The sequence below is a fragment of the Leopardus geoffroyi genome, chromosome B2 (assembly GCF_018350155.1).
Source record: "Leopardus geoffroyi isolate Oge1 chromosome B2, O.geoffroyi_Oge1_pat1.0, whole genome shotgun sequence".
Lineage (NCBI taxonomy): Eukaryota > Metazoa > Chordata > Mammalia > Carnivora > Felidae > Leopardus > Leopardus geoffroyi.
The window spans coordinates 54,440,802-54,466,601 of NC_059332.1; the positions used below are offsets into that span (position 1 = coordinate 54,440,802).

At 37.1% G+C, this 25,800-nt stretch overlaps 1 protein-coding gene across 2 annotated transcripts in view; it reads left to right on the top strand.

Moving 5' to 3' along the window:
* BEND6 (BEN domain containing 6) overlaps positions 1 to 25,800 on the top strand; it is a 65,453-nt gene that overhangs the window by 19,519 nt on the left and 20,134 nt on the right. Inside the window, exons 2-4 of one of the 2 annotated variants that reach the window (XM_045498625.1) lie at positions 5,276 to 5,495; positions 17,899 to 17,934; positions 19,760 to 19,937. In XM_045498625.1, coding sequence (XP_045354581.1) covers positions 5,376 to 5,495; positions 17,899 to 17,934; positions 19,760 to 19,937 — 334 coding nt within the window. In that variant the 5' untranslated portion in view covers positions 5,276 to 5,375. The remainder of the gene's footprint in view (positions 1 to 5,275; positions 5,496 to 17,898; positions 17,935 to 19,759; positions 19,938 to 25,800) is intronic. The other variant, XM_045498626.1, reaches the window with a different exon arrangement.

Here is a 25,800-nt window from a genome sequence, read left to right on the forward strand (position 1 = left end):
TAATGTGTGATCTTTTGTGACTGGTGTCTTCTACTTTGCATGTTTCCAGGGGTCATACATGTTGCAGCATCAGAACTTTATTTCTTATTGCCTAATAATATTTCACTCTAGGGATATGCTACATTTTATCTATTTCTTCATAAGTTGATAGACATTTGTTTTTTGTTTTTTACTTTTTAGCTATTATGAATAATATAGCTATGCACATTTGGATACAAGTTTTTGTATGGATATATGTTTTTTATTTCTCTTGGGTATATACTTAGGAGTAGAATTGATGTGTTACAGGATGACTCAATGTTTAAATTTGGGGGGAATTGCCAGACTTTTCCAAAATGCCTGCACCATTTTGCAATCCCACGAGCAGTGTATAAGGGTTCCAATTTCCAACACTTATTATTTGCTGTCTTTATTATAGCCATCTTAGTGGGTATGAAGGGACATCTCATCATAGTTTTTATGAGCATTTCTGTAATGATTAATGACATTGGGCATCTTTTTTGTGTGATTATTGGCTATTTGTATATATTCATTGAAGTGATGCCTGTTTAAATCCTTTGCCCATTTAAAAAACTGGATTGTCTCTTTATAAATGCATTGTAAGAGTTATTTATGTATCCTGTATACAAGCCCCTTATGAGATCTATTTTCAAATATTTTCTTCCATTGCATGGGTTGCCTTTTTTACTTTCTTGATGGTCTCATCAAGATGGTGAAGATAATGGTTTTGTTTTCATATTTATAAAATCATTGGTTAACCCAAGATCACAAAATTTACTCCTGTGTTTGCTACTAAGAGTTTATAGTTTTAGTTCTTACCTTTAGGTCTATGATCTAAATGTAAATTTTGAATTAATTTGTGTGTATTGTGTGAGGTAAGATGCGCTCTTTTGCATATGAATTTTTAGTTGTTCCAGTACCTTTTGCTGCAAAGACTCTTCTTCCCACATTTAATTGTCTTTGCCTCCTTGTCAAAAATCAATTGACCATAGATGTAAAAGGTTTATTTCAGGATTCTCAATTCTACTCTAATGATTTATATGTCCATCCTTATGCCAGTACCACACTTTTTTTTTTTGAGTTTATTTACTTTAAGAAAGAGACGGCATGAATAGGGGAGGGGCAGAGAGAGAGGGAGACAGAGAATCCCAAGCAGGCTCCACACTGTCAGCGTGGAGCCTGACCCAATGCTCAAACCCATGAAACTGTGAGATTATGACCTGAGCTGAAACCAGGAGTCAGATGAATGCTCAACCGACTGAGCCACTCAGGTGCCCCAGTACCACACTGTCTTGATTACTGTAGCTTTGTAGTAAGATTTATAATTGGAAAGTGAGCATATTCCAAGTTTCTTCTTTTTCAAGATTGTTTTGGCCATTCCCAATCTCTTGCATTTTCTTATAATTTTAAGATCATTTTGCAATTTCTGAAAATATCATTATCATTATTGAACGAATAGTGTCAATGGTGAATTTCATTCTTGTGGACTTGGCCATCATCAGTTCCATGAATTTTTTCAGAAGTAGAAGTTGAATATTCTAACTTGCCCTGCTGTACAGCATTTCAGTAACCTTAGCAATGGTGAAGTTTCACTGCAAATGTTTAGATTCAGGGCCAAGACTGAAATTTTTTGTGAATGAGAACTGCCCTCAACCACTCCTATGGAAGGCTGAATGGCTTTTGGAATCCTGAATGGCTAATGGAAATTAGCTTTTGCTGCAGACTTAATGTTTCTTAATGAATTTGTTAATAAACTACAAGAGAAAATTGCAAGACAAAACATGTACTTATATCCAAAACTTACACTCAGGTAAAGTCATTTCAATAACAACAAATATGTCACTCATAAGTAATGTCTCCAGCTACTTTATACACTTCCCCTGCTGCCATAAGTTAAAACAAGAATTGAGATGTTCATCCCCATTCAGATTTACACCAGATGTAATTTTCCAGTTCAAATTACAGTTCCAGTATTGTGTCTCAGACTTCAATGAATGCAAAGAAAATGCAAAGAAATGCAAAAACCTATTTCAAAATACATTTAACTGTGCAACGAGGAGCTTCCACCTAACCTTTAATTGGAAGTAATTAATTGTTGCAATGGAGTCACACACTAAAGGCAAATATCAAAAGAATTTAGTAGAATTCTATAAAAGTCTACTAAGAGGGGCACCTGGGTGGCTCAGTCGGTTGAGTGACCAACTTCGGCTCAGGTCATGATCTCACAGTTCATGAGTTCAAGCCCCGCGTCGGGCGCTGTGTGGACAGCTGGGAGCCTGGAGCCTGCTTCAGATTCCATGTCTCCCTCTCTCTCTGCCCTTCCCCCACTCACGCTCTGTCTCTCTCTGTCTCAGAAATAAATAAACATTAAAAAAAAATTTTTTTAAGTCTACTAGGAGATGAATATCCTCAATTAAAATTATTTGCTTATATTGGGAGGTATGAACTATCTTGGGGATGATTGTGTTACATGATTTTTTTAACTCAATACCCGGGATTTGTTTTCTTGCTGCTTCAAAGAATGAAGAAGTAGACACAAAATAAAATGAACAGTAGGCAAAAGTTTATTAGAGTATAAGATTAAGAACATCCTAACTAAGAGTATCTTACCTATATAAGTATAAATAAGAATATTATGAAAGCTCTCTTTGCAGAGAGGGGACATTTGAAAGTGAATACCCTCCCACTATAGTCCCTTGCTTACTATAGGTCCCTTGTTTTATAAGGTTTTGGTCACCTCCCTTTTCCTTTCTCCCTTGTTCCTTTTCAGGTTCTACCCTTAATGGCATGATAACTAGGTGGTGGGTTGTTCATTCCTGATTGGCTCGACTTCATTGTGTGAGGAGTCAGATTATGGTTATACCATCCTTCATATAACATAAGTTTTATGGTTTATTTATTTTAGTTAGGCATTTTGTATTAGGTATTTTGTTTATTTATTTTTGAGAGAGAGGAGTGCAAAAGGGAGCTGGTGAGGGGCAGAAAGAGAAGAGAGAGAGCATCCCAAGCAGAGAGATGGAGAGAGAATGCCAAGGAGGCTCCTTACTGTCAGAACAGAGCCTAATACAGGGCTCAAACCCATTGAACTGTGAGATCATGACCTGAGCCGAAATCAAGAGTTGGATGCTTAACTGACTGAGCCACCCAGGAGCCCTTTAGTTAGGTATTGTCATTGTCAAATTCCTTAGGGCAACCTGAAGGGGGAGTCGGTGGTATCTGTTACATTCTTAAGAGGAACCTTACAGCTGAGGGAATTTGCTTGAGGTCAGACATTCCCAGAAGAAATGTTTTAAAATGTGTTTTTCCCCACTCAGGGACCTCAGGTTGTAACCTTTCCCTCTCTGCCTACCGAATCCTATCTTTCCCTAGCATAATTGTGCAATATTGTGAGTATACTAAAAAACCAGTGAACATACAATTGAAATGATTAAAATAGTGAATTTTACCTCTATTAAGAAAATTACAAACTCATGGATTAATATCGGCATATGACAGCAACTATTGGTGTAAAAGACATTTTCAGATCTGGAATTTATAAAATCTCATTGCAGGTCAGCATTAACAGTGAACACCTGCAAATGATTTTGATGGTAAGGAAAACTTTGAACCCCAATTAAACAAGATCTTAGTTTTAAAAATTCTATTCTCATTAGAATTGTCATGCAAAAAGTTGTATTCAATTATCATTAGTATATTTTCAATTTTGTGAATAAAAATTTTGTGAAAATTTATTTTCCTTTTGCTATATAAGAACTACATAATATCCTCGATTTTGCCTCTTGACCTGCAAAACCTAAACTATGTGACCCGTTTAACAGAAAATATTTGTCAAACTTGCTCCTGGTAAATGGTTTAATGATATTTGCTAGCAGTGGAACTTTTATCTATGGAATGCTCTTAATTGTATATCCTTGATTTAGGATTGCTTATGGCAAACATACCTAGAATCTATGGCTTTATAACTTCCTGGAAAAGGTCACGCAAGGTATAGAACTCTGAGGTTATAAAATGGTGATGTGTCACAACCTAAACACTCCTCACTGTGTGAGATGACCCTCAAACCTCATGTAGAGGCCTCACTTATTCTAGACCACAGAGTACCTATGTGATCTGAAAAGAGAGGACCTACAAAGCCAACAAAATGCCCTAGAGTGCACCCTACTTGACCTGTGCCTCTTGATTGCTTGTATAATTGAAATTGTTAATAAAGCTTGATGCTAGATAAGATCTCTGATATTTGTGGCTCAGATATGATAGCCCAGTCCCATGTGTGAGCTTAAGAATTCTTCATATATTTGAAAACACAAAGTAAGTTTTCAAAGAGTCACAATAAGCAATTTTGGCAAGACCATCCCACATATTATTTCACACTTGGAGTAGAGAATGATGAATTTCTCTTAAAGTAGGTACAAGTACCATATTTATTATAAAAGGATTATTTAGTGTGATTTGGTAAGGAGCATATATTACCTTCTGCTCAACAGTGTACATATTTCTTGAAGTCCCTTTGAGTTCACTTCCTTCTGTAGTTAAAGTTTTATTATTTATAATTAAATATCTTTTCATAGAAATAAACCAATATATGCAAGTAATAAGGATGCTAAGACCAAATGTACCGTATCATCTGTGTATAGCAAAAATTAAATTTGAACACTTCAACCCTGTTCTACCTAAGAATTATCATCTGCTTTATCAGGTTTTAAAAAATGATTATCCCTCAAAATTTTTTTTGAAATGTATTTTTGCCTTTGAGATATATTTTTCTTCCATTCTTTATGGTACAGTTCTTAAAGTTACACCAAGGAAAATATTCCACGTCAAAACTCTAGGTTTTCAGGAAAAGAAAAAACCTTTAAGCAATTCTTATTGATTTCCTTTGGAATATTTTGATCTTGATGAAATCTGCTATTATTAATGCCTTTTACAACTTCATCCTGTGCAATACTGTTTGCATAAATTTATAATGTTTCTACGTTGGTTTTTAGACTCCTCATAACTGACTGACAAGAAAAAACGTGGAAAAATGGAAATTTTTCTTACATTATTTCATTTTATAAGTGACAGCTCACTGCATATCAGTCACATCACGGAAACATGACAGCCTCGTGATGATGAAATTGAAAGACTTTTGAATCAAATGAAAATGTGTAATAAATTGGTCAGTGGGAGAAAGATAAGAAGCATTTAGTAAAAGTACTACTTGAGTGGCTAGTGCCATTATGAAACATATAGTTGCTAAATATATTATGTATCCCTTTTTGTTTTTGTTTTTAAGGAAAAACATTGATGTTGGGGCTACGTCCAGAATAGCATCATCTACATGGGCACTCCCTCTTCCTACAATTTCAGAAAATATTTGATAACTACTTGAGAAAATGCAGAAGATCTTGCAAACAGATGACATTACCAATACCCAAGCTCTTAGAAAAGGAAAGAGGAAAAGGACAGAGACAATGGACTCAGAGAATGCAAATAGTGATATGGATAAAGGACAGGTTGGTGTTCTGTTACCTCAATGTCATTTTTGTATCTAGCTCCAGCACAATTCCATAATTCTTTGCATAATGTATGAGTTAGTACTTTCCCATCTTCTATTAACTTATGCTTCCCTTTAATTCTTTATTCAACTAAGGGAATAAAATGCCCTGTTCTCTTTGTGATGTTGAACAAGTTGAGTGAAAAACTTACTCAAAAGTCATTTTACCTCCTTCCATATAAGTATGACCAATTATGCCATTGTTCAAACTTCCCCTCATATTCTGGGAAATGAAAGAGGAGCAAACTGTCAGAAACTATTTTTCCTCTCAAAAAGTACTGAAGAAATTGAGATCTCTCTTTAGGATTCAGTTTCTTTTTTTTTGTAACTACAATTTGTGGCCCACGTTCATCACTGGTTTGGTCTAGGATCCTTTTTTATTTTTATTCGTTTATTCCTTTTTGATTGGAATTCCCCACTCCCATACTCCTCTTATGCTTTGGACAATCCATCAGTGTGTTTATTCTGGATCTTTTTATTTGTGTATCTTTGCAATATATATATTTGTGTATGCCTTTATAATACATGTAGTGTTTATGTGCATGTATTCTTATACAATTTTTTAAATTCATACTATACATTCTCATAGTTTAAAATATTTTTTGGTCTTCCGGGGATGGTGTCTAGGGGCATTCAGGATGGTCTGGCATTTGACACCTGTCATAGGCATACAACACAGACTCTAGCAAAACTAGGCTGTTCCAAAACCCTGGTAATGGAATTGTTTACCTTTATACTAAGAAAGTTAGCAAATCACCAAAATTTGCCTGTGGAGTGTGCTCGGTCCATCTTTAAGGAGCTTGTGCTGTGACACAAGACCTAAAGTTCTTATGAGGTTCTCTAAAACGAAAAGACATGTCAGCAGGGCCCATGGTGGCTCCGCGTTGCCAAATGTGTGCTTGACAGGATCAAGCGCGCTTTCTTTATTGAGGAGCTGAAAGTCGTTGTGAAAGTGTTGAGGGCACAGGAAGAGTCAGAAAGCGAAATAAATAATAAAGGTTTTCTGAGTTAAAAAAATCAAAAGGCATATATATATATATATATATATATATATGTAAACATACACACATTTGTGTGTGTGTGTGTGTGTGTGTGTGTGTGTGTATTTTTTTAAGGTGAACTGTGAAAAGTCTCCCTCACATCCCTGTCTCCCATCCACCCTGTTCCCACTTCCCATCCACCCACTATAGGTAAACCACATTTATTGCTTTCTTGTTTACTCTTCCAGTGTTTCTTATTCAAGTAAAGCAAATATAAACATAGATATTTTTATCCCCTCTTTTGTACAAAAAAGTAACTTACCAGACATGCTGCTTAGTACTTTGCTTTTTTACTTTATTTTTTTAGTTTATTTATTTTAAAGTTTTTTAATGTTTATTTATTTTTGGGACAGAGCATGAGTGGGGGAGGGGCAGAGAGAGAGGGAGACACAGAATCCCAAGTAGGCTCCAGACTCTGAGCTGTCAGCACAGAGCCCAACGTGGTGCTCAAACCCATGAACCATGTGAGATCATGACCTGAGCTGAAGTCAGATGCTTAACCGACTGAGCCACCCAGGCACCTCTGTTTATTTTCAGAGAGAGAGAATGAGTAATTGAGCCCTTTATTTAATGTTTTTTGAAGATCTTTCCACTAGTACATAAACAAGTTTCTCTCTTTTTTTTAAATGTTTATTTATTTTTGAGACAGAGAGAGAGTGGGGGAGGGGCAGAGAGAGAGAGGGAGACAGAGGATCCAAAGCACAGAGCCTGATGCGGGATTGGAACTTATGAACCACAAGATCATGACCTGAGCCGAAGTCAGATGCCTAACCAACTGAGCGACCAGGTGCCCCAGAACTTTCTCTTTTTCACAACTCCATATTATTCCACTGTGTCTATGTACCAGTCTTTACTTACCAGTACTACATTGGTATAATATATACCTCAACCTGTGTCAGATTTTTCAGTCAGCACTGTTTTTAACATTTATCTATATTGCTATTATACATCTGATTCATCATATCTAACCACTGCATAGCACCAGATTTTACTTGCATTGTCCTTTTCTCCAATGATGAATACCTAAATTTCCTGCACCATCTTGCTACTACAAACAATGAAAAAAAAAAATACCCTCATACCTGTCCTTTTAAGAAACAATGTGAGGGTTTCTCTGGAATAAACGCATAGGAAGGATGACTTATGGCTTATAAGTTATATGTTTGTTTCTAGTTCATTTGACCAGATATTAGAAGATTACTTTCCAGGGGCGCCTGGGTGGCGCAGTCGGTTAAGCGTCCGACTTCAGCCAGGTCACGATCTCTCGGTCCGGGAGTTCGAGCCCCGCGTCAGGCTCTGGGCTGATGGCTCGGAGCCTGGAGCCTGTTTCCGATTCTGTGTCTCCCTCTCTCTCTGCCCCTCCCCCGTTCATGCTCTGTCTCTCTCTGTCCCAAAAATAAAATAAACGTTGAAAAAAAAAAATTTAAAAAAAAAAAGAAGATTACTTTCCAGAATGTCCACATCAGTCCACATGCCCAGAAGCAGCACACGAGGGACTCCTATATTTGTACTTCCCTACCATCACTTAACATTTATACTCATATTTTATATTTCTGGCAATGATGGGAGAAAATGACATCTTTCTTCAATTTATTGGTGCAGATTTCGGGGATTCAGTAGTTCACTGAGAAGTAGAAAAGTCACAAGATCTTGCAGGCCAGTGTTGTGATTTCTTTAGCAATTTATTTTCTTCAGAAAGTTAATAGCTTTCCAGATTGCTTATTTCTATTTGATTCCATGGTTAGTAACTACAGCCAGAGATCTTGGACCAGAGATTTGGTCATAAATAAGCTTGAAAACTCTCCTCTTTTATTATGGTATGTGTTCATCCTCTTTTCTCTCCAATTTATGGCAGTTATCTAATGGCCATGCGAAACAATAAGCTCAAAGGTAACACACTGAATTTGATACTTACCATTGGGACAGATCTCAACAGATATCAAGAGAAGCTCTTGAGAAAGCCTCGAGGTCAGTCTTACCTCCTGCGTTTAGATATGGCAGTAATTGGCTTTTCAAACCTTGAAGATTTAACATTACTGATTATTGGTAAATTTAGATTGTAGGCTACATTCAGGTGAAAGGAGGTAGAAAGAGAAAACCTTCCTCTCTGCAAACTGGTTAACTGACAAGAAGTCCCTGGTACACACCAACATTTCTTTTTCCAGGCTCAGTAAACACCTGGTCTGCCTTCCAAAGTATTCCAGATGACAGGTTTACCAAATATGTCACAAGGTCTGACAAGAGTCAACAGCTTTCCAACACGTTATATCTCTGCTTTTTTTGGACGACAACCTGATCTCTAAATGATTCAAACGTATGTCAGGTTTTGGATATCTTGCTTCTAGGTACCAAAATCTGTATTAGTTATGATGCATGTTTCAAAGGCTGTAACAAGGCCCAAATATAACAGTGGCTTTATACATGATGGAAGTTTACTTCCCTTTCACATAACAAGGGCAGTTCAGGCTTACTATGGCAGCTCCACAAAGTTGGGGCTTTCTCTTATCTTGCTGGTCTACCTTACTCAACACAGAGCCTCTATCTCTGGGTCCAAAGTGACTACTCCAGCTTCCACCATCATGCCTTCCTCTCTGACAACAGAAGAAGAATACAGGTGGTAGACATGCCCGTTCCTTTTAAGGTCATGATCCAGTAGTGGTACACATTGCTTCTACTTCTATCTTATCGATGGACACTTAGTCACATAGCCACACTGAGATGCACAGGAGCCTGGGAAATGTAATCTTTAGCTGACAGCTACCTGCCCAAGTAAAAACCTATCACTCTAAGAAAAATGGAAGAACACATACCTGGAGAGAAGTAGTAGTCTCTGTCACTGTCCACTTTTCTATTGGACTCTTATCTTTTCTGTTGGTTTTTTTAGTCTATTCTAGAGGGTTTCCTGTTCTATTCTTATCGATTTGCACAAATACCATTTCTACTGAAGAAATTGTCTCTTATGGTTTTTGTTTTTGCAAATATCTTCTCCCAATCTGATATTTGTCTATTAATTTTATATTTTCTTTTTTTTTTTTTTTAAAGAAGTCATGACCTTTCAACGTTTATTTATTTTTGGGACAGAGAGAGACAGAGCATGAACGGGGTAATTTTATATTTTCCATTGGTGTTTACAAACAGATTTGCTTTTGCCTCATTTCATTTATTTCTTTTAGGAATTTGCTAAAAATGGTAAGAACTAGACCACAGATTCTAATTTTTTTCAAATTTCTCTCCATAGATTTATGGCATCCTTCAGTTTTCAAAAAAAATCTTTCATTTTTATTTAGCTAAATCCATCATTTTTTTTCCTTTAAGATTTATATAGCTAATGTGAGTACATTAGCTACTTGCCTACATATGATAATAGTAATTTTCATTAGCCTTATATATATTATATATGTCACATAGATGCATATGTATAATAATGAAATACATGCACATATACATGTACTTGTATATTTATAAAATAAGGAATGAGGTTGAATGTATACATTATAAATCATGCAAAAATGTAATTGTATTTTCTATAACTGATCCTACTGGGCTTTCATTTCTCCATCCCTGCTTAACAAGAAAGAAAAAAGCTTCAACTTGCTTATTCACAGTGAATTACATTTAGAGTTTCCTAGTTTTTAAAAGTCGCTTTGAACTATTAGTTTTTTAGTTTCAGTCACTTCCAGGTCCTTTGAGGGTTCTGTTGGCACAGCAGGTAAAGTTTGCCATCCTGGCACCCACTGCCATACTCTTGTTTATTCTTTTTTTCATCTTGATAAGTGTACTCTTTAATCTCCTTCACCGATTTCACCCATCCCCCCACTCACCTCCTCTCTGGTAACCAACAGTTTGTTCTCTATAGTTAAGAGTCTGTTTCTTGGTTTCTATCTCTCACTTTTTTTCCCCTTTGCTCGTTTGTTTTGTTTCTTAAATCCCACAAATGAGTGAAATCATATTGTATTTGTCATTCTCTGACTGACTTATATTATACTAACTCCATCCATGTCATTGTAAATGGCAAGATTTCATTCTTTTTTATGCCTGAATAGTATTCTGTTGTGTATATATACCACATCTTACTTATTTATTCATCTATCAGTGGACACTTAAGCGGCTTCCATAATTTGCCTATTGTAAATAATCCTACAGTAAACAGGGATGCATGTATCCCTTTGATTAGTGTTTTTGTATGCTTTGGGTAAAAACCCGGTAGTATGATTACTGGATTATAGGGTAGCTCTGTTTTTAATTTTTTCAGGAAACTCCATACTGATTCCACAGTGGCTGTACCAGTTTGCATTCCTACCAATGGTACACAAGTGTTCCTTTTTCTCCACATCCTCATCAATACTTGTTGCTTCTAGTGTTTTTGATTTTAGCCATTCTGGCAGGTGTGAGGTAATATCTCATTGTAGTTTTGATTTGCATTTCCCTGATGATGAGTGATGTTGATCATCTTTTCATGTGTTTATTGGCCATCTGTATGTCTTCTTTGGAGAAATATCTGTTTATGTCTTCTGCCCATTTTTAATTGGATTATTTCTTTTGGGGGTGTTGAGTTGTATAAATTATTTTTTCTTTTATTATTATTTTTTTAGAGAGAAATCAAGTGGGGGAGAGGGCAGAGGGGGGAAGAGAGAGAGATATATCAAATTTTAGGCAGGTTACATGTTCAATGTGGAGCCCGACGCAAGGTTCAATCCCATGACCCTGGAATCATGACCTGAGCCAAAATCAAGACTCAGGTGCTCAACCAACTGAGCCAGGCACTCCTATACTATAAGTTATTTATATATTTTGGATACTAACTCATTATTGAATATGTCATTTGCACATGGCTTCTACCATTTAGTAGGCTGCCTTTTCATTTTGTTGACTGTTTCTTTCGCTGTGCAGAAACTTTTTTATTTTGTAGCCCTGACAGTTTGTTTTTGCTTTTATTTCCCTTGTCACAGGAAAAAATGTCGCTATGGCCAATGTCCGAGAAATTATAGGCTGTACTGTCTTCCAGGATTTTTATGGCTTTAGGTCTCACATTTAAATCTTTAATCTAATTTTGAGTTTATTTTTGTGTATGGTGAAAATGAGTGGCCTAGTCTCATTGTTTTGCATGTGGCTTCTTCAACACCATTTGTTGAAGAGATGGTCTTTTTTCCATCGTATATTCTTTCTTCCTTTGTCAAAGATTAATTGACCATATAACTGAGGGGTTATTTCTGGGTTTACTCTTCTATTCCATTGATACATGTGTCTAGTTTTAAATGTCAGTACCATACTGTTTTAATTACTAAAACATTGTAATAATAACTTGAAGTCTGGAATTGCGATAATTCCAGTTTTATTTTTATTTTTCATGATTACTTTTGGGGCATTTGGGTATCTCAGTTGGTTGAGCGTCTGCCTTCAGCTCAGGTCATGATCCCGCAGTTCATGAGTTAGAGCCCCAAATGGGGCACACTGTTGTCAGTGCAGAGCTCACTTAGGATCCTCTGTCCCCCTCTCTCTGCCCCTTCCCTGTTTGCACTCACTCAAAAGTACATAAACATTAAAAAAAAAATTGCTTTGGCCATTCAAGGTCTTTTGTGGTTCCATACAGATTTTAGGATTGTTCTAGTTCTGTAAAAAATGCTTTTGGCATTTTGATAGGGATTGCATTAAATCTGTAGATTACTTTGGGTAGTATGGACATTTTAACAATATTTTGTTTCTCCAACCCATGAGCATGGAATCTTTCCATTTGTCTGCATCATCTTGAATGTCTTTCATCAGTGTTCTATAGTTTTCAGAGTACAGGTCTTTTACTTCTTTGGTTAAATTTATACCTAGGTATTTTATTGTTTTTGGCGCAATTATACATGGGATGGTTTTCTCTTTTTTTTTAATGTTTATTTTTGAAAGACAAAAAGACAAAGTATGAGTGGAGGAAGGCCAGAGAGAGAGGGAGACACAGAATCCGAAGCAGGCTCCAAGCTGTCAGCACAAAGCCCCGTGTGGGGCTTGAACCACGAACCGTGAGATCATGACCTGAGCTGAAGTCGGAAGCTCAACCGACTGAGTCACCCAGGTGCCTCTCTTTTTTTTTTTAAGTTGATTTATTTTGAGGGGTGCGTGGGTGGCTCAGTGGGTTAAGGTCCAACTTCGGCTCAAGTCATGATCTTGTGGTTTGTGAGTTTGAGCCCCACTTCAGGCTCTGTGCTGACAGCTCAGAGCTTGGACCCTGCTTCAGATTCTGTGTCTCCCCCTCTCTCTGCCCATCCCATTTTCATGTCCTGTCTTTCTCTGTCTCTCAATAATAAATATTTATTTATTTATTTTGAAAGAGACAGAAAGAATGTAAGTGGGAGGAGGGGCAGAGAGAGGGGGAGAATCCCAAGAAAACTCCACTCTGTCAGCACACAGCCCGACATGGGGCTTGAACCCACAAAACCTTGAGATCATGACCTGTGTGGAAATTAAGAATCAGATGCTTAACTGACTGAGCCACCCAGCCACCTCTAGGATTGTTTTCTTAATTTTACTTTTTGCTGCTTCATTATTAGTGTACAGGAATGCAACAGATTTCTCTCCATTGATATTGTATCCTGCAACTTCATGAATTCATTTATCAGTTGTAGTAGTTTTTTGGTAGTCTTGAAAGTGTTCTATAAATAGTATCATGTCATCTGCAAATAGTGAGAGCTTTACTTCTTCCTTACCAATGTGGTTGCCTTTTAATTTTTTATGTTGTCCAATTGCTGTGGCTAGGACTTCCAGTACTATGTTGAATAAAAGTGGTGAGAGCAGATATCCTTGTCTTTTTCCTGACCTTAGGAGAAAAGCTGTCAGTTTTTCACCATTGAATATGATGTTGGATGTGTGTTTTTCATATAAGCCCTTTATTATGTTGGGGTTACCCTCTAGATCTATTTTGCAGAGGGTTTTTATCATGAATGGATGCTGTACTTTGTCAAATGCTTTTTCTGCATCTATTGAAATGATCCTATTATCCTTTCTCTTATTGATGTGATGTATCATGTTGATTGTTTCACAAGTATTGAACCACTCCTACATCCTGGGAATAAACCCACTTGATTGTGGTGAATGACTTTTTTAATGTATCACTGGATTCAGCTTGCTAATATTTTGTTGAAGATTCATGACAGATATTGGCCTGTAGTTCTCTTTTTCTGTGGTGTCTTTATGTGGTTTTGGAATCAGGATAATACTGGCCTTGTAGAATGAATTTCATGTTTCCTTTCCTCTTCATCTTCTGGAATAGTTTGAGAAAAATAGGTATAAACTCTTCTTTAAATGTTTGGTAGAATTTGCCTGTGAAGCCATCTGTTCCTGGACTCTTGTTTTTTGGGAGTTTTTAATTACTGATTCAATTTCATTCCTGGTAATTTGCCTGAACAGACCAATTCTTTCTTTAGCTTTGGTAGGTTATATGTGTCTAGTAATTTATCCATTTCTTCTAGGTTGTCCAATTTGTTGGCATATAGGTTTTCATAATCTATTACACTTGTTTCTATTTCTGTGGTAATGGTTGATATTTATCCTTTTTAATTAGTTATTTTTTAAATGTTTATTCATTTTTGAGACAGAAACACAGAGCACAAGCAGGGGAGGGGCAGAGGGTGAGGACAATCACAAAATCTGCGGCAGGCTCCAGGCTCTGAGCTATTAGCACAGAGCCTGAGGTGGGGCTCAAACTCACGAATCGCAGAATCATGAACTGAGCCAAAGATGAACACTTAACCAAACGAACCACCCAGGTGCCCCCTCATTAGTAATTTTGTTTATTTGGGTTCTCTCTTTTTTTTTTTTTTAATGAGTCCAGATAGGGGTTTATCAATTTGGTTGATCTTTTCAAAGAACAAGCTCCTGGCTTCATTGATCTGTTCTATCGGAGTTTTTTTTAGTTTCTATACCACTTTTTTCTGCTCTAATCTTTTTTTTTTTTCATTGATGTCCTTTTTTTCTTTCTTTTTTAAATTTTTTTAATATGAAATTTATTGTCAAATTGGTTTCCATACAACACTCAGTGCTCATCCCAACAGGTGCCCTCCTCAATGCCCATCACCCACCCCTCCCTCCCTCCCATCCCCCATCAACCCTTAGTTTATTCTCAGTTTTTAAGAGTCTTTTATGGTTTGGCTCTCTCCCTCTCTAACTTTTTTTTTCTTCCCCTCCCCCATGGTCTTCTGTTAAGTTTCTCAGGATCCACATAAGAGTGAAAACATATGGTATCTGTCTTTCTCTGTATGACTTATTTCACTTAGCGTAACACTCTCCAGTTCCATCCATGTTGCTATAAAGGCCATATTTCATTCTTTCTTATTGCCAAGTAGTATTCCATTGTGTATATAAACCACAATTTCCTTATCCATTCATCAGCTGCTGGACATTTAGGCTTTTTCCATAATTTGGCTATTGTTGAAAGTGCTGCTATAAACATTGGGGTACAAGTGCCCCTATGCATCAGCATTCCTGTATCCCTTGGGTAAATTCCTAGCAGTGCTATTGCTGGGTCATAGGGTAGATCTATTTTTAATTTTTTGAGGAACCTCCACACTGTTTGCCAGGGCGGCTGCATCAGTTTGCATTCCCACCAACAGTGAAAGAGGGTTCCCGTTTCTCCACATCCTCTCCAGCATCTATAGTCCCCTGATTTGTTCATTTTAGCCACTCTGACTGGCATGAGGTCGTACCTCAGTGTGGTTTTGATTTGTATTTCCCTGATGAGGAGTGACGTTGTCTGCTCTAATCTTTATTACATCCCTCCTTTTCCTGGATTTGGGGTTTTGTTTGTTCTTCTTTTCTAGCTCCTTTAGATGTAAGGTTAGGTTGTTTATTTGAGATTTTTCTTGCTTCTTGAGGTAGGCTTGTATTGCTATAAACTTCTCTCTTAACACCACTTTTGCTACATCCCAAAGATTTTGGACCATTGCATTTTCATTTTCACTTGTTTTCATGTAATTTTTTATTTCTTCTTTTATTTATTAGCTGACCCATTCATTATTTAGGAGTATGTTATTTAACCTCTATGTATGTGTGCTCTTTCCAGATTTTTTCTTTTGGTTGATTTCTAGTTTCATAGCATTGTGGTCAGAAAAGATGCATGGTGAGACTTTGATTTTCATTTTATTTTATTGAGACTTGTTTTGTGGCCTAATATGTGCTCTATTCTGGAGAATATTCTATGTGCGCTTGGAAAGAGTGTGAATACTGCCATTTTAGAATAGAATGTTCTGAATATGTCTGTTAAACCCATCTAGTCCAGGGTGTCATTCAAAGCCACTGTTTCCTTATTGATTTTCTGTTTGGATGATCTGTCCATCATTATATAAGTGGGGTGTTACATTAGTTACCATAGTAGTCCCCTACTATTATTCTATTACTATTGATTATTTCCTTTATGTTTTCTATTAAATGTTTTATGTATTTGGGTGTTCTTATCTTGAATGCATAATTATTTACAGTTGTATCCTTTTGTTGAATTGTCCCCATTATTATTGTATAGTGTCCTCTTTGTCTCTTGTTCCAGTTTTTGTTTTAAAATCTATTTTGTCCTATATAAGTATTGCTACCCTGGCTTTCTTTTGACATCCATTTGCATGATAAATGTTTCTCCATCCCCTCACTTTCTTTGCTGCTGTTGTTGTTGTTGTATAAGAGAGGCGCAGAGGGGCAGAGAGAGAGGGAGAGAGAAGTGGGTCTCACCTGAAGCGGGGCTCATGTTCACCTGAAGTGGAGCTTGAGCTTACCTGATGTGGGACTCAAACTCATGAACCATAAGATCATGACCTGAGCCAGAGTCAGATGCTTAACTGACTGAGCCACCCAGGTGCCCTCCATCCCCTCACTTTCAATCTGCAGGTGTCCTTTTTTTTTAAAGAAGAGACTTTTTAATTTTTTGAGAGAGAGAGAGGATGAGCAAAGTAGGGGCAGAGAGGGAAGGAAAGAGAGAATCCCAAACAGGCTCCAAGCCCAGCATGGAGGAGCCAACACTGGGCCTCAGTCCCATGACCACAAGATCATGACCTCAGCCAATATCAAGAGTCAGATGCTTAACCAACTGAGCTACCCAGGCACCCCTGAAATGAGTCTTTTATAGGCAGAAAATAGATGGGTCTTGTTTTTTATCCATTCTGTCACCCTATGTCTTTTGACTGGAGTGTTTAGTCCCTTTACATTCAAAGTAATGATTAATTGATATGTATTTATTGTCACTTTTATTTTTTTACTTCTTTGTAGTTGTTCCTGTAGATTTTCTCTGATCCTTTCTTCTCTTGCTCTCTTTCATGGTTTGTTGGCTTTCTTTAGTGATATACTTGGATACCTTTCCTTTATTCCTTGCATATCTCCTGGTTTTTTATTTGTGGTTACCACTAGGTTTTTATATAACATCTTCTGCATAGAGTAGTCTATATTAGGTTGATGATTGCTTAAGTTTGGAACCATTTCTTACTCCTCCCCAACGTTTTAGGTATATAGTGTCATATTCTACATCCTTTCATTTTATGAATACCTTTGACTGGTTTTTACAAAAACACTTAATTTTACTGCTCTTGTATATTTTACTTTTCATACTCTCCTTTATGGTCTTTCCTTTATATTCAAAGGAATATTTCTTGAAGGCTTGTTTAGTAGTTATGAACTCTTTTATTTTTTGTCTGAGAAACTTTTTATTTCTCCTTCGATTTTGTATGATACTCTCTGATAGAGTTTTCTTAGCTACAGCTTTTTATTTTCAGGAGTTTGAATGTATCATTCCACTTCCTGCTGTCCTGCAAAGTTTCTGCTGAAAAATCCACTGATAGCCTTATGAAGTTTCCCTTGTATATAACTGTCTTCCTTTCTCCCGCTGCTTTAAAATTTTTTTCTTTATCATTACTTTTTGCCTTTTTAATTACTATGTGTCTTGGTATGGACCTTCTTGGGTTGAATTTGGGGGCTTAGGAGAATCTCTGTGCTTTCTGGATCTGGATATCAGTTTCCTTCCCCACATTAGGGAAGTTTTCAGCTATTATTTCTTCAAGTAAATTTTCTGCCTTCTTTTCTCTCTCTTCTTCCTCTGAGATCTCTATAACATGAATGGTATTATGCTTGAGGGGGTCACTGAGTTCCCTAAGACTATTCTCAATTTGAGCAAAAGGAAGGAAAGAAAATGAGCTTTTCTTAGCAAAATTAGTTTTTGCTCAGCTTGGTTACTCTCCATTACTTTGTCTTCCAGGTCATTAATTCATTCCTCGCTTCATCTAGACTGCTATTTATTCCATCAAATGTATTTTAAATTTCAATTATTTTGGTCTTGATCTGATTGTTTTTTTTATCTCTGTGTTAAAGGTCTCACTGATGTCCTGCCCTCTTTTCTCAAGTCCAGTGAGTATCTTTATGATCATTACTTTATTATTTTATCTATCTCTCTATCTATCTATCTATCTATCTATTTTTAGAGAGATTGAGAGAGCATGCATAGGGGAGAGGGACAGAAGGAGTAAGAGAGAGAATCCCAAGCAGGCTCCATGCTCAGCACAGACACAGGGCTTGATCCTACAATACTGGAATCATAACCTAAGCTGAAATCAAAAGTCAGATGCTCAACTGACTAAGCCACCCAGGCACCCCTTATCATTACTTTAAAATCTCTATCAGACATATTACTCATATCCATTTTGCTTAGGTCCCTTGCTAGTATTTGTTCCTTTTCTTTCATTTGGGACATATTCTTGCATCTCCTCATTTTGTTTAACTCTCTGTGTCTGTTTCTCTGTGTTAGAAAACTCAGCTACTTCTCTTGCCATTTACAATAATAACGTTACAAAGAAGAGGTCCTCTATTGCTCTGTACTGCAGTGTTCCCTATTCCCCAGGGCCTAACACTTCAAGGAGTGTCTCCTATGTGTGTTGCATGTGCTCTGCTGTTCAATCTTGGCCTTTTCTTCCTTCAGTCCAGTTGTCTGCAAAAGTTTTCTTTGCTTACTGTGGGCATTGTTTGGTCCCTAGCATGAGTGGGGCCCACTGCCACCTTCTAAAAGGTTCTGGAATTGTGTGGTGTCTCTGTCTACACACTGAACTATTTCTGTTTCACCAGTTTCCTCAGCACTTACCTGTTTCCTGACAAGGTCAAAGGGACCATTTGGATTCTCTAGCTGCTTTGTAAGAACTCTGGAGAGTCTGGCTGCTCTCTCTGGTCCAACTGTCTAGATACTAATATTGGCCATTTCAGATTTATGACCCTGAGAAAGACCATGTTGACATGATGCTAATGCTGGACATCATGCCTCTTTGGGGAGTTTTTAATGCACTGAGAGGGAAGGAGCCAATCCTGTTGCTCTAAGATTGCCCCTCATTTATCTGGATGTTTCTAACATATACCCTTACCCCGTGATCCTTCTCCCTTCCCCTCAAATAGTGGAGTCAGGAAGAGCAAAGACACTTGAATCTGATTTCCTGCCATTCCAGCTACTTATTCCCTAGGCTCCTCCTGGCACCAGAATGTCTCTTCCTTTCCTGTACAACAGAAACTTTCTTTATGTCATACCTTTATCTCTTATATTCTAAAGTTTATTCTTAAAAACTTTATACTCCAGCCTTTTAGGTTTGGATCTTTATAAATTCATTACCAAGGCAAATTTGGTAATTTGAGGAAATCCTTTTCTGTCTCAACGCAGCCTGTGTTTTGCAACTCAAATGTGTATGTTTCAGAGTATTGTCTTGCTATTGATCTTAAAAATTATTTTTAAAACTAAAAGGAAAGCATGAATGTTTTGTTCTAGGTGAATCTTCTCTCTCTTTTCTCTGATGCAATAAACCCCAAAATTTCTAACAGTCTCAACAGAGAGACTGTGAGTGAAGAGGTAGGGGAAAAATGGAGGGTGGGGATGAGTTACAAATATTTGAGTGGCAGTCTGGTTGATCCTTCTCTGTTATACTATTTTCCTACTTTATATTCTTCACTGAAGTTAGACAGAATCCTGATTTTTGCTATGTGAGAGATGTGTGCATGAAACTTTGATGTCTTACCTTTTTCTGAGCTCTCCTGGAGAGAGGAAGACAAAGCTGAGGCTAGTTCACTAGGTAAGACATCTGTAGCAGGAAATGCCCAGGAGATGAGGGTTTTGTAGGTCCCTTCAGCACACAGAACATGGGATAAACCATTAAAGTCACTTTGAAGCTTTCTTTGTTGTGCCTGCCTTGTATTTTAGAGAGACCCATATTCAGGAAATGCCTTTCTGCCTGGTGAGAGCTCCAGTGAGGAAGAAGAGCCTTTAGCAGAATTGTCAAAGGAGGAATTGTGCACGAAAATAAAAAGCCTGAAACAAAAACTAACAAACACCCGGAAAGAAAACAGCCGACTTCGACAGTCTTTGGTCATGCTTCAAGGTAAACTTTGAGAAAACTGACATTTTTAGATGAAAGGGAAAATATATGATAAATGAAAATTATTGCAAATCACCTGTCAAGAATGAAAAAGAAAATCACTACCTTAGAGAAAAAAATCAAACATCACATTTAAAAAAAATCTGTGATTTTCTAAGCACTCTATTGAAGCCTTTAATTTATAGCTTAGACAATTTTAGATTATTCCTACAAAATACCAAATGTTTTATTCACTTAATAACATTCAGTGGATACTTACTGAGCATTTAATAGAGGCTACTCACTGTGGTAGGCCCCAGAAAGAAAAGATTACTAAGACAGAACAAATACACTAAGGTGTTTATGATGTATTGATCTCATTCCCCTCTGCCAGGGAAAGCACTAGAAAATGAGGCCTGTTATCATCTATTACAGAATTACTGGAATTAAAGATCCCATATATTAAATTGTAGTTTTGGAATTGGGAAAAGTGGTTTGAGAAAATAATCACAAACTATTGAGAAATAATCACATTCCATTGAAGACTGATAAATGAGAAAGATCCATCTTTGGAAATTAAAAACCACTTGCTATAATGCCTTCTGTATGGTCTTATATTGTATTTAAGTATTTATTTTTCAAAAATTATGTTTTCCATTTGCAGTTCAGCACTAGGCACTATTTTGTGTTGCTGAATATTTGGCAATCATATGCTATGCTAGGCAGCATCTTGTTGTAAAACAGTAAATACACAGAACATTTTGAAAATAAATCCCTCTGGCTTCTGCACAAAATGAGTGCAAATAACACAAGGAAGAAAGTGAAGAAGGACCACTCTCTAACAGTACTGCAGTCATCCAGACTAACAAGATGGCAGCCTAGCCCAGGGTGATAGCACGGATGCAAAGAGGATAGTTCCACATATTTTTGGAGGCAGAAATGATCAGAGACAGATAGAACATGGTGATGAGCTAGATTTACAAAGTAATGACTCACATGCTTTCTTAAGTATATTTATTAAATTGAAGACTTCATAATTTTATATAGAAACGGCAATATGTTTATTGCATCACCAAGCCATTATCTCTTTATTTTTTCGACTTTAAATATTGAATTTTTGTAACCAATGTTTTTTTCTGGTGAGGTTTTTGCAAATTTCAAAGAATAGATAATTTTCATTTTTATTTAATCTGTTCCAGAACTTAGAGTATGATTAAAAGCTAGTTTATAAACATAGCATAAATTGCTGGTTCGAAGTATTGATTTTTGAGTTATAGACTTTAGTTTGAATCCCATCTCTGCTTATTAGCTATACAGCTTTGGCCATGTCACTTTCCTGGGCCCTCGGCCCCACCTTCAATCTTCTTATCTACAGAATGGGGATGAGGGTAATCTGTCATGTCCTTCCTGCTATGAAGATTAAAAGAGATCATTGGAAGAAATGCTTTCCCCAGAGCACATGATAGGTGGTCAGTAATGGCATTTATTATTATTATTGTCTCTGTTTTTATCAACACCAGAACTTGACACATAAAGCCCAAAAAGAAAATTATTAGACCAATCTTTGTTACACATTTAGATGAGAAAATTCTAAATGAAAGAGTAGCAAATGAGTCTCAATAGTATATGAAAGGAATCACTATGACCAGTTTTTTCTCTCTCCCATACTCCCAAATGCCATTTCATTTTCTTCTCTCTCTGCCAATTTCTCATACCTCCTCCCATATCCTCGCTTTCAGGTGATGACTTTGCTTCCAACTTCACTGTGAAATTGGAGGATATGAAAGAGACTGTCATCTCCCTGCACACATGCTTTATTTATTTATTTATTTTATATTTTAAGTAAGGATCTCTGCCCAACTTGGAGCTTGAATCCATGACCTCAATCTCAAGAGTCCCATGCTCTACCAACTGAGTCAGCTGGATGCCCTATCCTTGCACCCATGCTTAATGCTTCACTCTCTCCTGTCGTTCATGATGACCTATCCTCTTGTAGGGCCAAAGGTAGTATCTGTGCATCAGATACCATCTTCTTTTACCTAAGAACAGAGCTCTGGAGGTTCTCCCTGCTCTCTGCTACAAGATAAAATTTTCTTCCTCTAATGAATCATTCCCATTAAAATCTGACATACCATTATTTCTCCCATTTAAAAAACAAAACAAAACAAAACCCCTTTCAGGCATTTTGCTTTTCCACCTTCCACCCTATTTGTCTCCTTCCCTTTAGAGGAAGAACTCCCTAAATGACTTGACACTACACACTGTATTCAGTTTTTCCCCTTTTATTGTCTCTGGCTCCACTTCAATTAGTTCCTTTTCCTTCTATTGTAACTTCTTTTCTCTTGATCAGCAATAACCTCCATATATAAGCTTGCTAGTAACAAAGTACCACAAATTGGGTAGCTTAAACAACATAAATGTGTTGTCTCCCACTTCTAGAAGCTAGGATTCCAAAATCAAGGTGTCAACAGGGCCACACTCCCACTAAAGGTGCCAGGTAAGTTCTCTCTCAGTTTCTGGTTGTTCCTTGGGTTGAGGCCACATAATGCTAGTCTTCACATGGTGTTCTCCCTGTATGCTTCTCTCTCATCATGTTTAAAAGTCCCCCTTCTTATAAAGACACCAATCATACTGGATCAGAGCCCACCCTAATGATCTCATTTAACTTGATTACATCTGTAAAGACCCTGCTTCCCAAGAAGGTCACATTCTGAGGTACTGGGGTTTAGGACTCCAAAGTTTCTTTTTTGAGGGGACACAATTCAACCCATAACATTACATATTGCTAGCCTCGAAATCCACTTCTCAATGATCATCTAACTACCCTGTAAGAGCAGACTGCAAAGTGGTTATCTTTTGCTCAGTAATTCTTTAAAACTCTCTGAACTAATAATCAGGGATCTTTTTCAACTTATAAAGCCTACTAACTAAGAAAAACAGCAGAATATATATGCCACTTTAGACATTCAGAATGGCAAATGTATTTGTGCTATATATGTATGTGTTAAGCATTTGAAACTTATCTTGTGGACCACAACTGACTAACACCATAAGATATAAGAGGAAGGGGCACCTAGGTGGCTTAGTTGGTTAAGCACCTGACTCTTGATTTTGGCTCAGGTAGTGATCTCACGGTTTGTGGAATGAGTGCCACATCGGGTGCTGCACTGATACCACTGAGACTATTTGGGATCCTCTCTCTGCCTCTTTCTCTGCCTCTCCCTTTCTCAAAATAAACAAATAAACACTAAAAAAAGAAGATATAAAAGAGAAAACGGTGACACATCTATTGTATAGAAGGTATCCATTTATTTTGTCATTATTTTTAGAAAATGAATGTGTACCATAAAAAGGAAAGCATTGACTAAAAACTCAAGTCTCATAACTAATGAGATTACAGTGAAGAATAAAAAATTAGTTAACTTTTGCCCAGATTTCTTTAAGTATGATATAAAGCTTAAGTGAAATATGTGTGACTCTCCCTTCTTTCTTGAAATCCTGCTAAAAATAAACTTAAAATGCATAAAAGGAAATGACAAGAAAACCTGAAAGAAGACCACAGGAGATAAAAGATACCAATAAAATTTTACAACCTGAAAAACAGATGGATGAGTAGTGACTAACTCTGTAGAAATCTGAAAACTCAGTGTCTGTGATGGGGGTGAGGAGGGGATAGAGGTAGAGAAATTAAAAAGAAATAAGTCATATCACACCACAGAACTATAAATGGTTTAGGAATTGTCCGTGTGAAAGGGATTAGGATAGTGCTGGTAGTGTGAAAAGACCTACATGAAGAGGTCACTGAAAGGAGGAGTCACTGAAAGACCTACATAAAGACACTTTGGGACCACAAAGTTACATATTCTTCCCATGCTGTCTGCAACTACCACTCTTCACCACAGCAAAAGATGGAGGTTTTCTCTCAGGAGGGGTTGAACCAGAGCTATGAACTCAGGGACACTGGGCACACCTGAGGGAAGGTGATTATTTGAGGAAATCTTCTATCATGGAAAACAGACCAAAACAAACTAAACTAAGAGAAAAATAAAGTCAAAGGAAACAGATAATTCAGGGAGCAGAAGAAATATACATGATATAAGAACAGGGTAATTTAAGAAATGAATATCCACCCAGGGGTGCCTGGGTGCCTCAGTTCCTTAAGCATCTGGCTTTGGCTCAGGTTATGATCTCATGGTTCATGAGTTTGAGCCCCTCATTGGGCTCTGTGCTGACAGCTCAGAGCCTGGAGCCTGCTTTGGATTCTGGGTCTCCCTCTCTCTCTGCCCCTAACCCACTTGCATTCTGTCTCTGTCTCTCTCAAAAATAAGTAAACATTTTTAAAAAATTAAAAAATAATTTTTAAAATAAAAGGAGAAAAAGAAAAGAAATGAATATCCAAAGACCAAGCGGGGAGAAACCTAGAAATTCAATAAAATGTCTGGAAGTTAAAGTTAAGAAAATCTTGTAGATATTAGAGTAAGAAGACCAAGAAAAGGAAAATAGAGAAGATTAGGAAAAATAAAGAATTAGTCCTGGAAGTCGAATGCTCAAAGAGAAGAAGTTCTTTTTTATTTTAATTTAAAAAAAATATTTTATTTCTTTTTGAGAGAGAGAGCAAGAGCGGGGAAGTGGTAGAGAGTGAGGGAGACACAGAATCCAAAGCAGACTCCAGGCTCTGTGCTGTCAGTACAGGGCTTGAACCCACAAACTGTGAGATAATGACCTGAGCCAAAGTTGGAGGCTTAACAGACTGAACCATCCAGGCACCCCTTAATTTTTTTAATGTTTATTTATTTTTGAGAGGGAGAGAGAGTGAGACAGAGTGCAAGCAGGGGAGGGGCAGAGAGAGAGAGGGAGACAGAATCTGAAGTAGGCTCTAGGCTCTGTGCTGTCAGCACAGATCCAGATGCGAGGCTTTAATTCATGAACTGCGAGATCATGACCTGAGCCAAAGTCAGTTGCTTAACCGACTGAGCCACCCAGGTGCCCCCAAAGACAAAAAATTCTAAAAGATGAAAGAAGAAGGAGAAGCTAACTGACTAACACAAACTTTTAGATTAAAAGATACCACCAAAAGCAAAAAGACTTGACTAAGTCATAACATTGTGAACTTTTAGAACACCAGAAGTAAAGGGAAGACCCAAAAGCTTTCAGAGAGAATAAGCATGTCCCAGGCTAAGGACTGGAAATCAGAATAGCATTGGCCTTTTCACCAACAACAAAGGAAGCTCCAAGATAATTATACAATGCCTTCCAAATCTAGACTTCTATACCCAGTGATTTATCAGCCAAGTTTGAGGGTAGAATAATAATACTTTCACACTTATAAAATCTCACTAATGTGCTTCCTATGATTTCTTTTTCAAAGGTAACAGAGGATGCACTCCTCCCAAATGAGAGAGTAAATCTAGAAAAATAAAAACATGATATCCAGAAAATTGGTGGTCCAATTCAGGAGAAAGACAAAGAGGGGCCATAGAATGATAGTGAAGGGAAGCTCCAGGATGACAAGTATACAGTGGCCTAGAAGCAGCTAGCCCAGATTATGGAGGGGTATGGAGGGCTCCAGGGGAGAGAACTCCAAGAAAAATATGAAATTGATAAATGACATGATGTATCCAAATATAATGAAAGGGGATTTTACACCTCCGACAGGAAGTTTAGAGATGTATAAGTGAGAGAAATAGTGTAAAATAATAATAGTAATAATAATAATAATAATAATGTAATTATTAACTCTATGAAAAAATGTTTTAAAGAAAAGGAATCGTGAATAATATTTGCATCACTATAATAATGTAAGCACAATATCTATTGAACTAACAATTGTGTTACCACTATTCTGGGGTGATGAGAAGAGTGTGTACATGTTTGCATGTGATTAGCA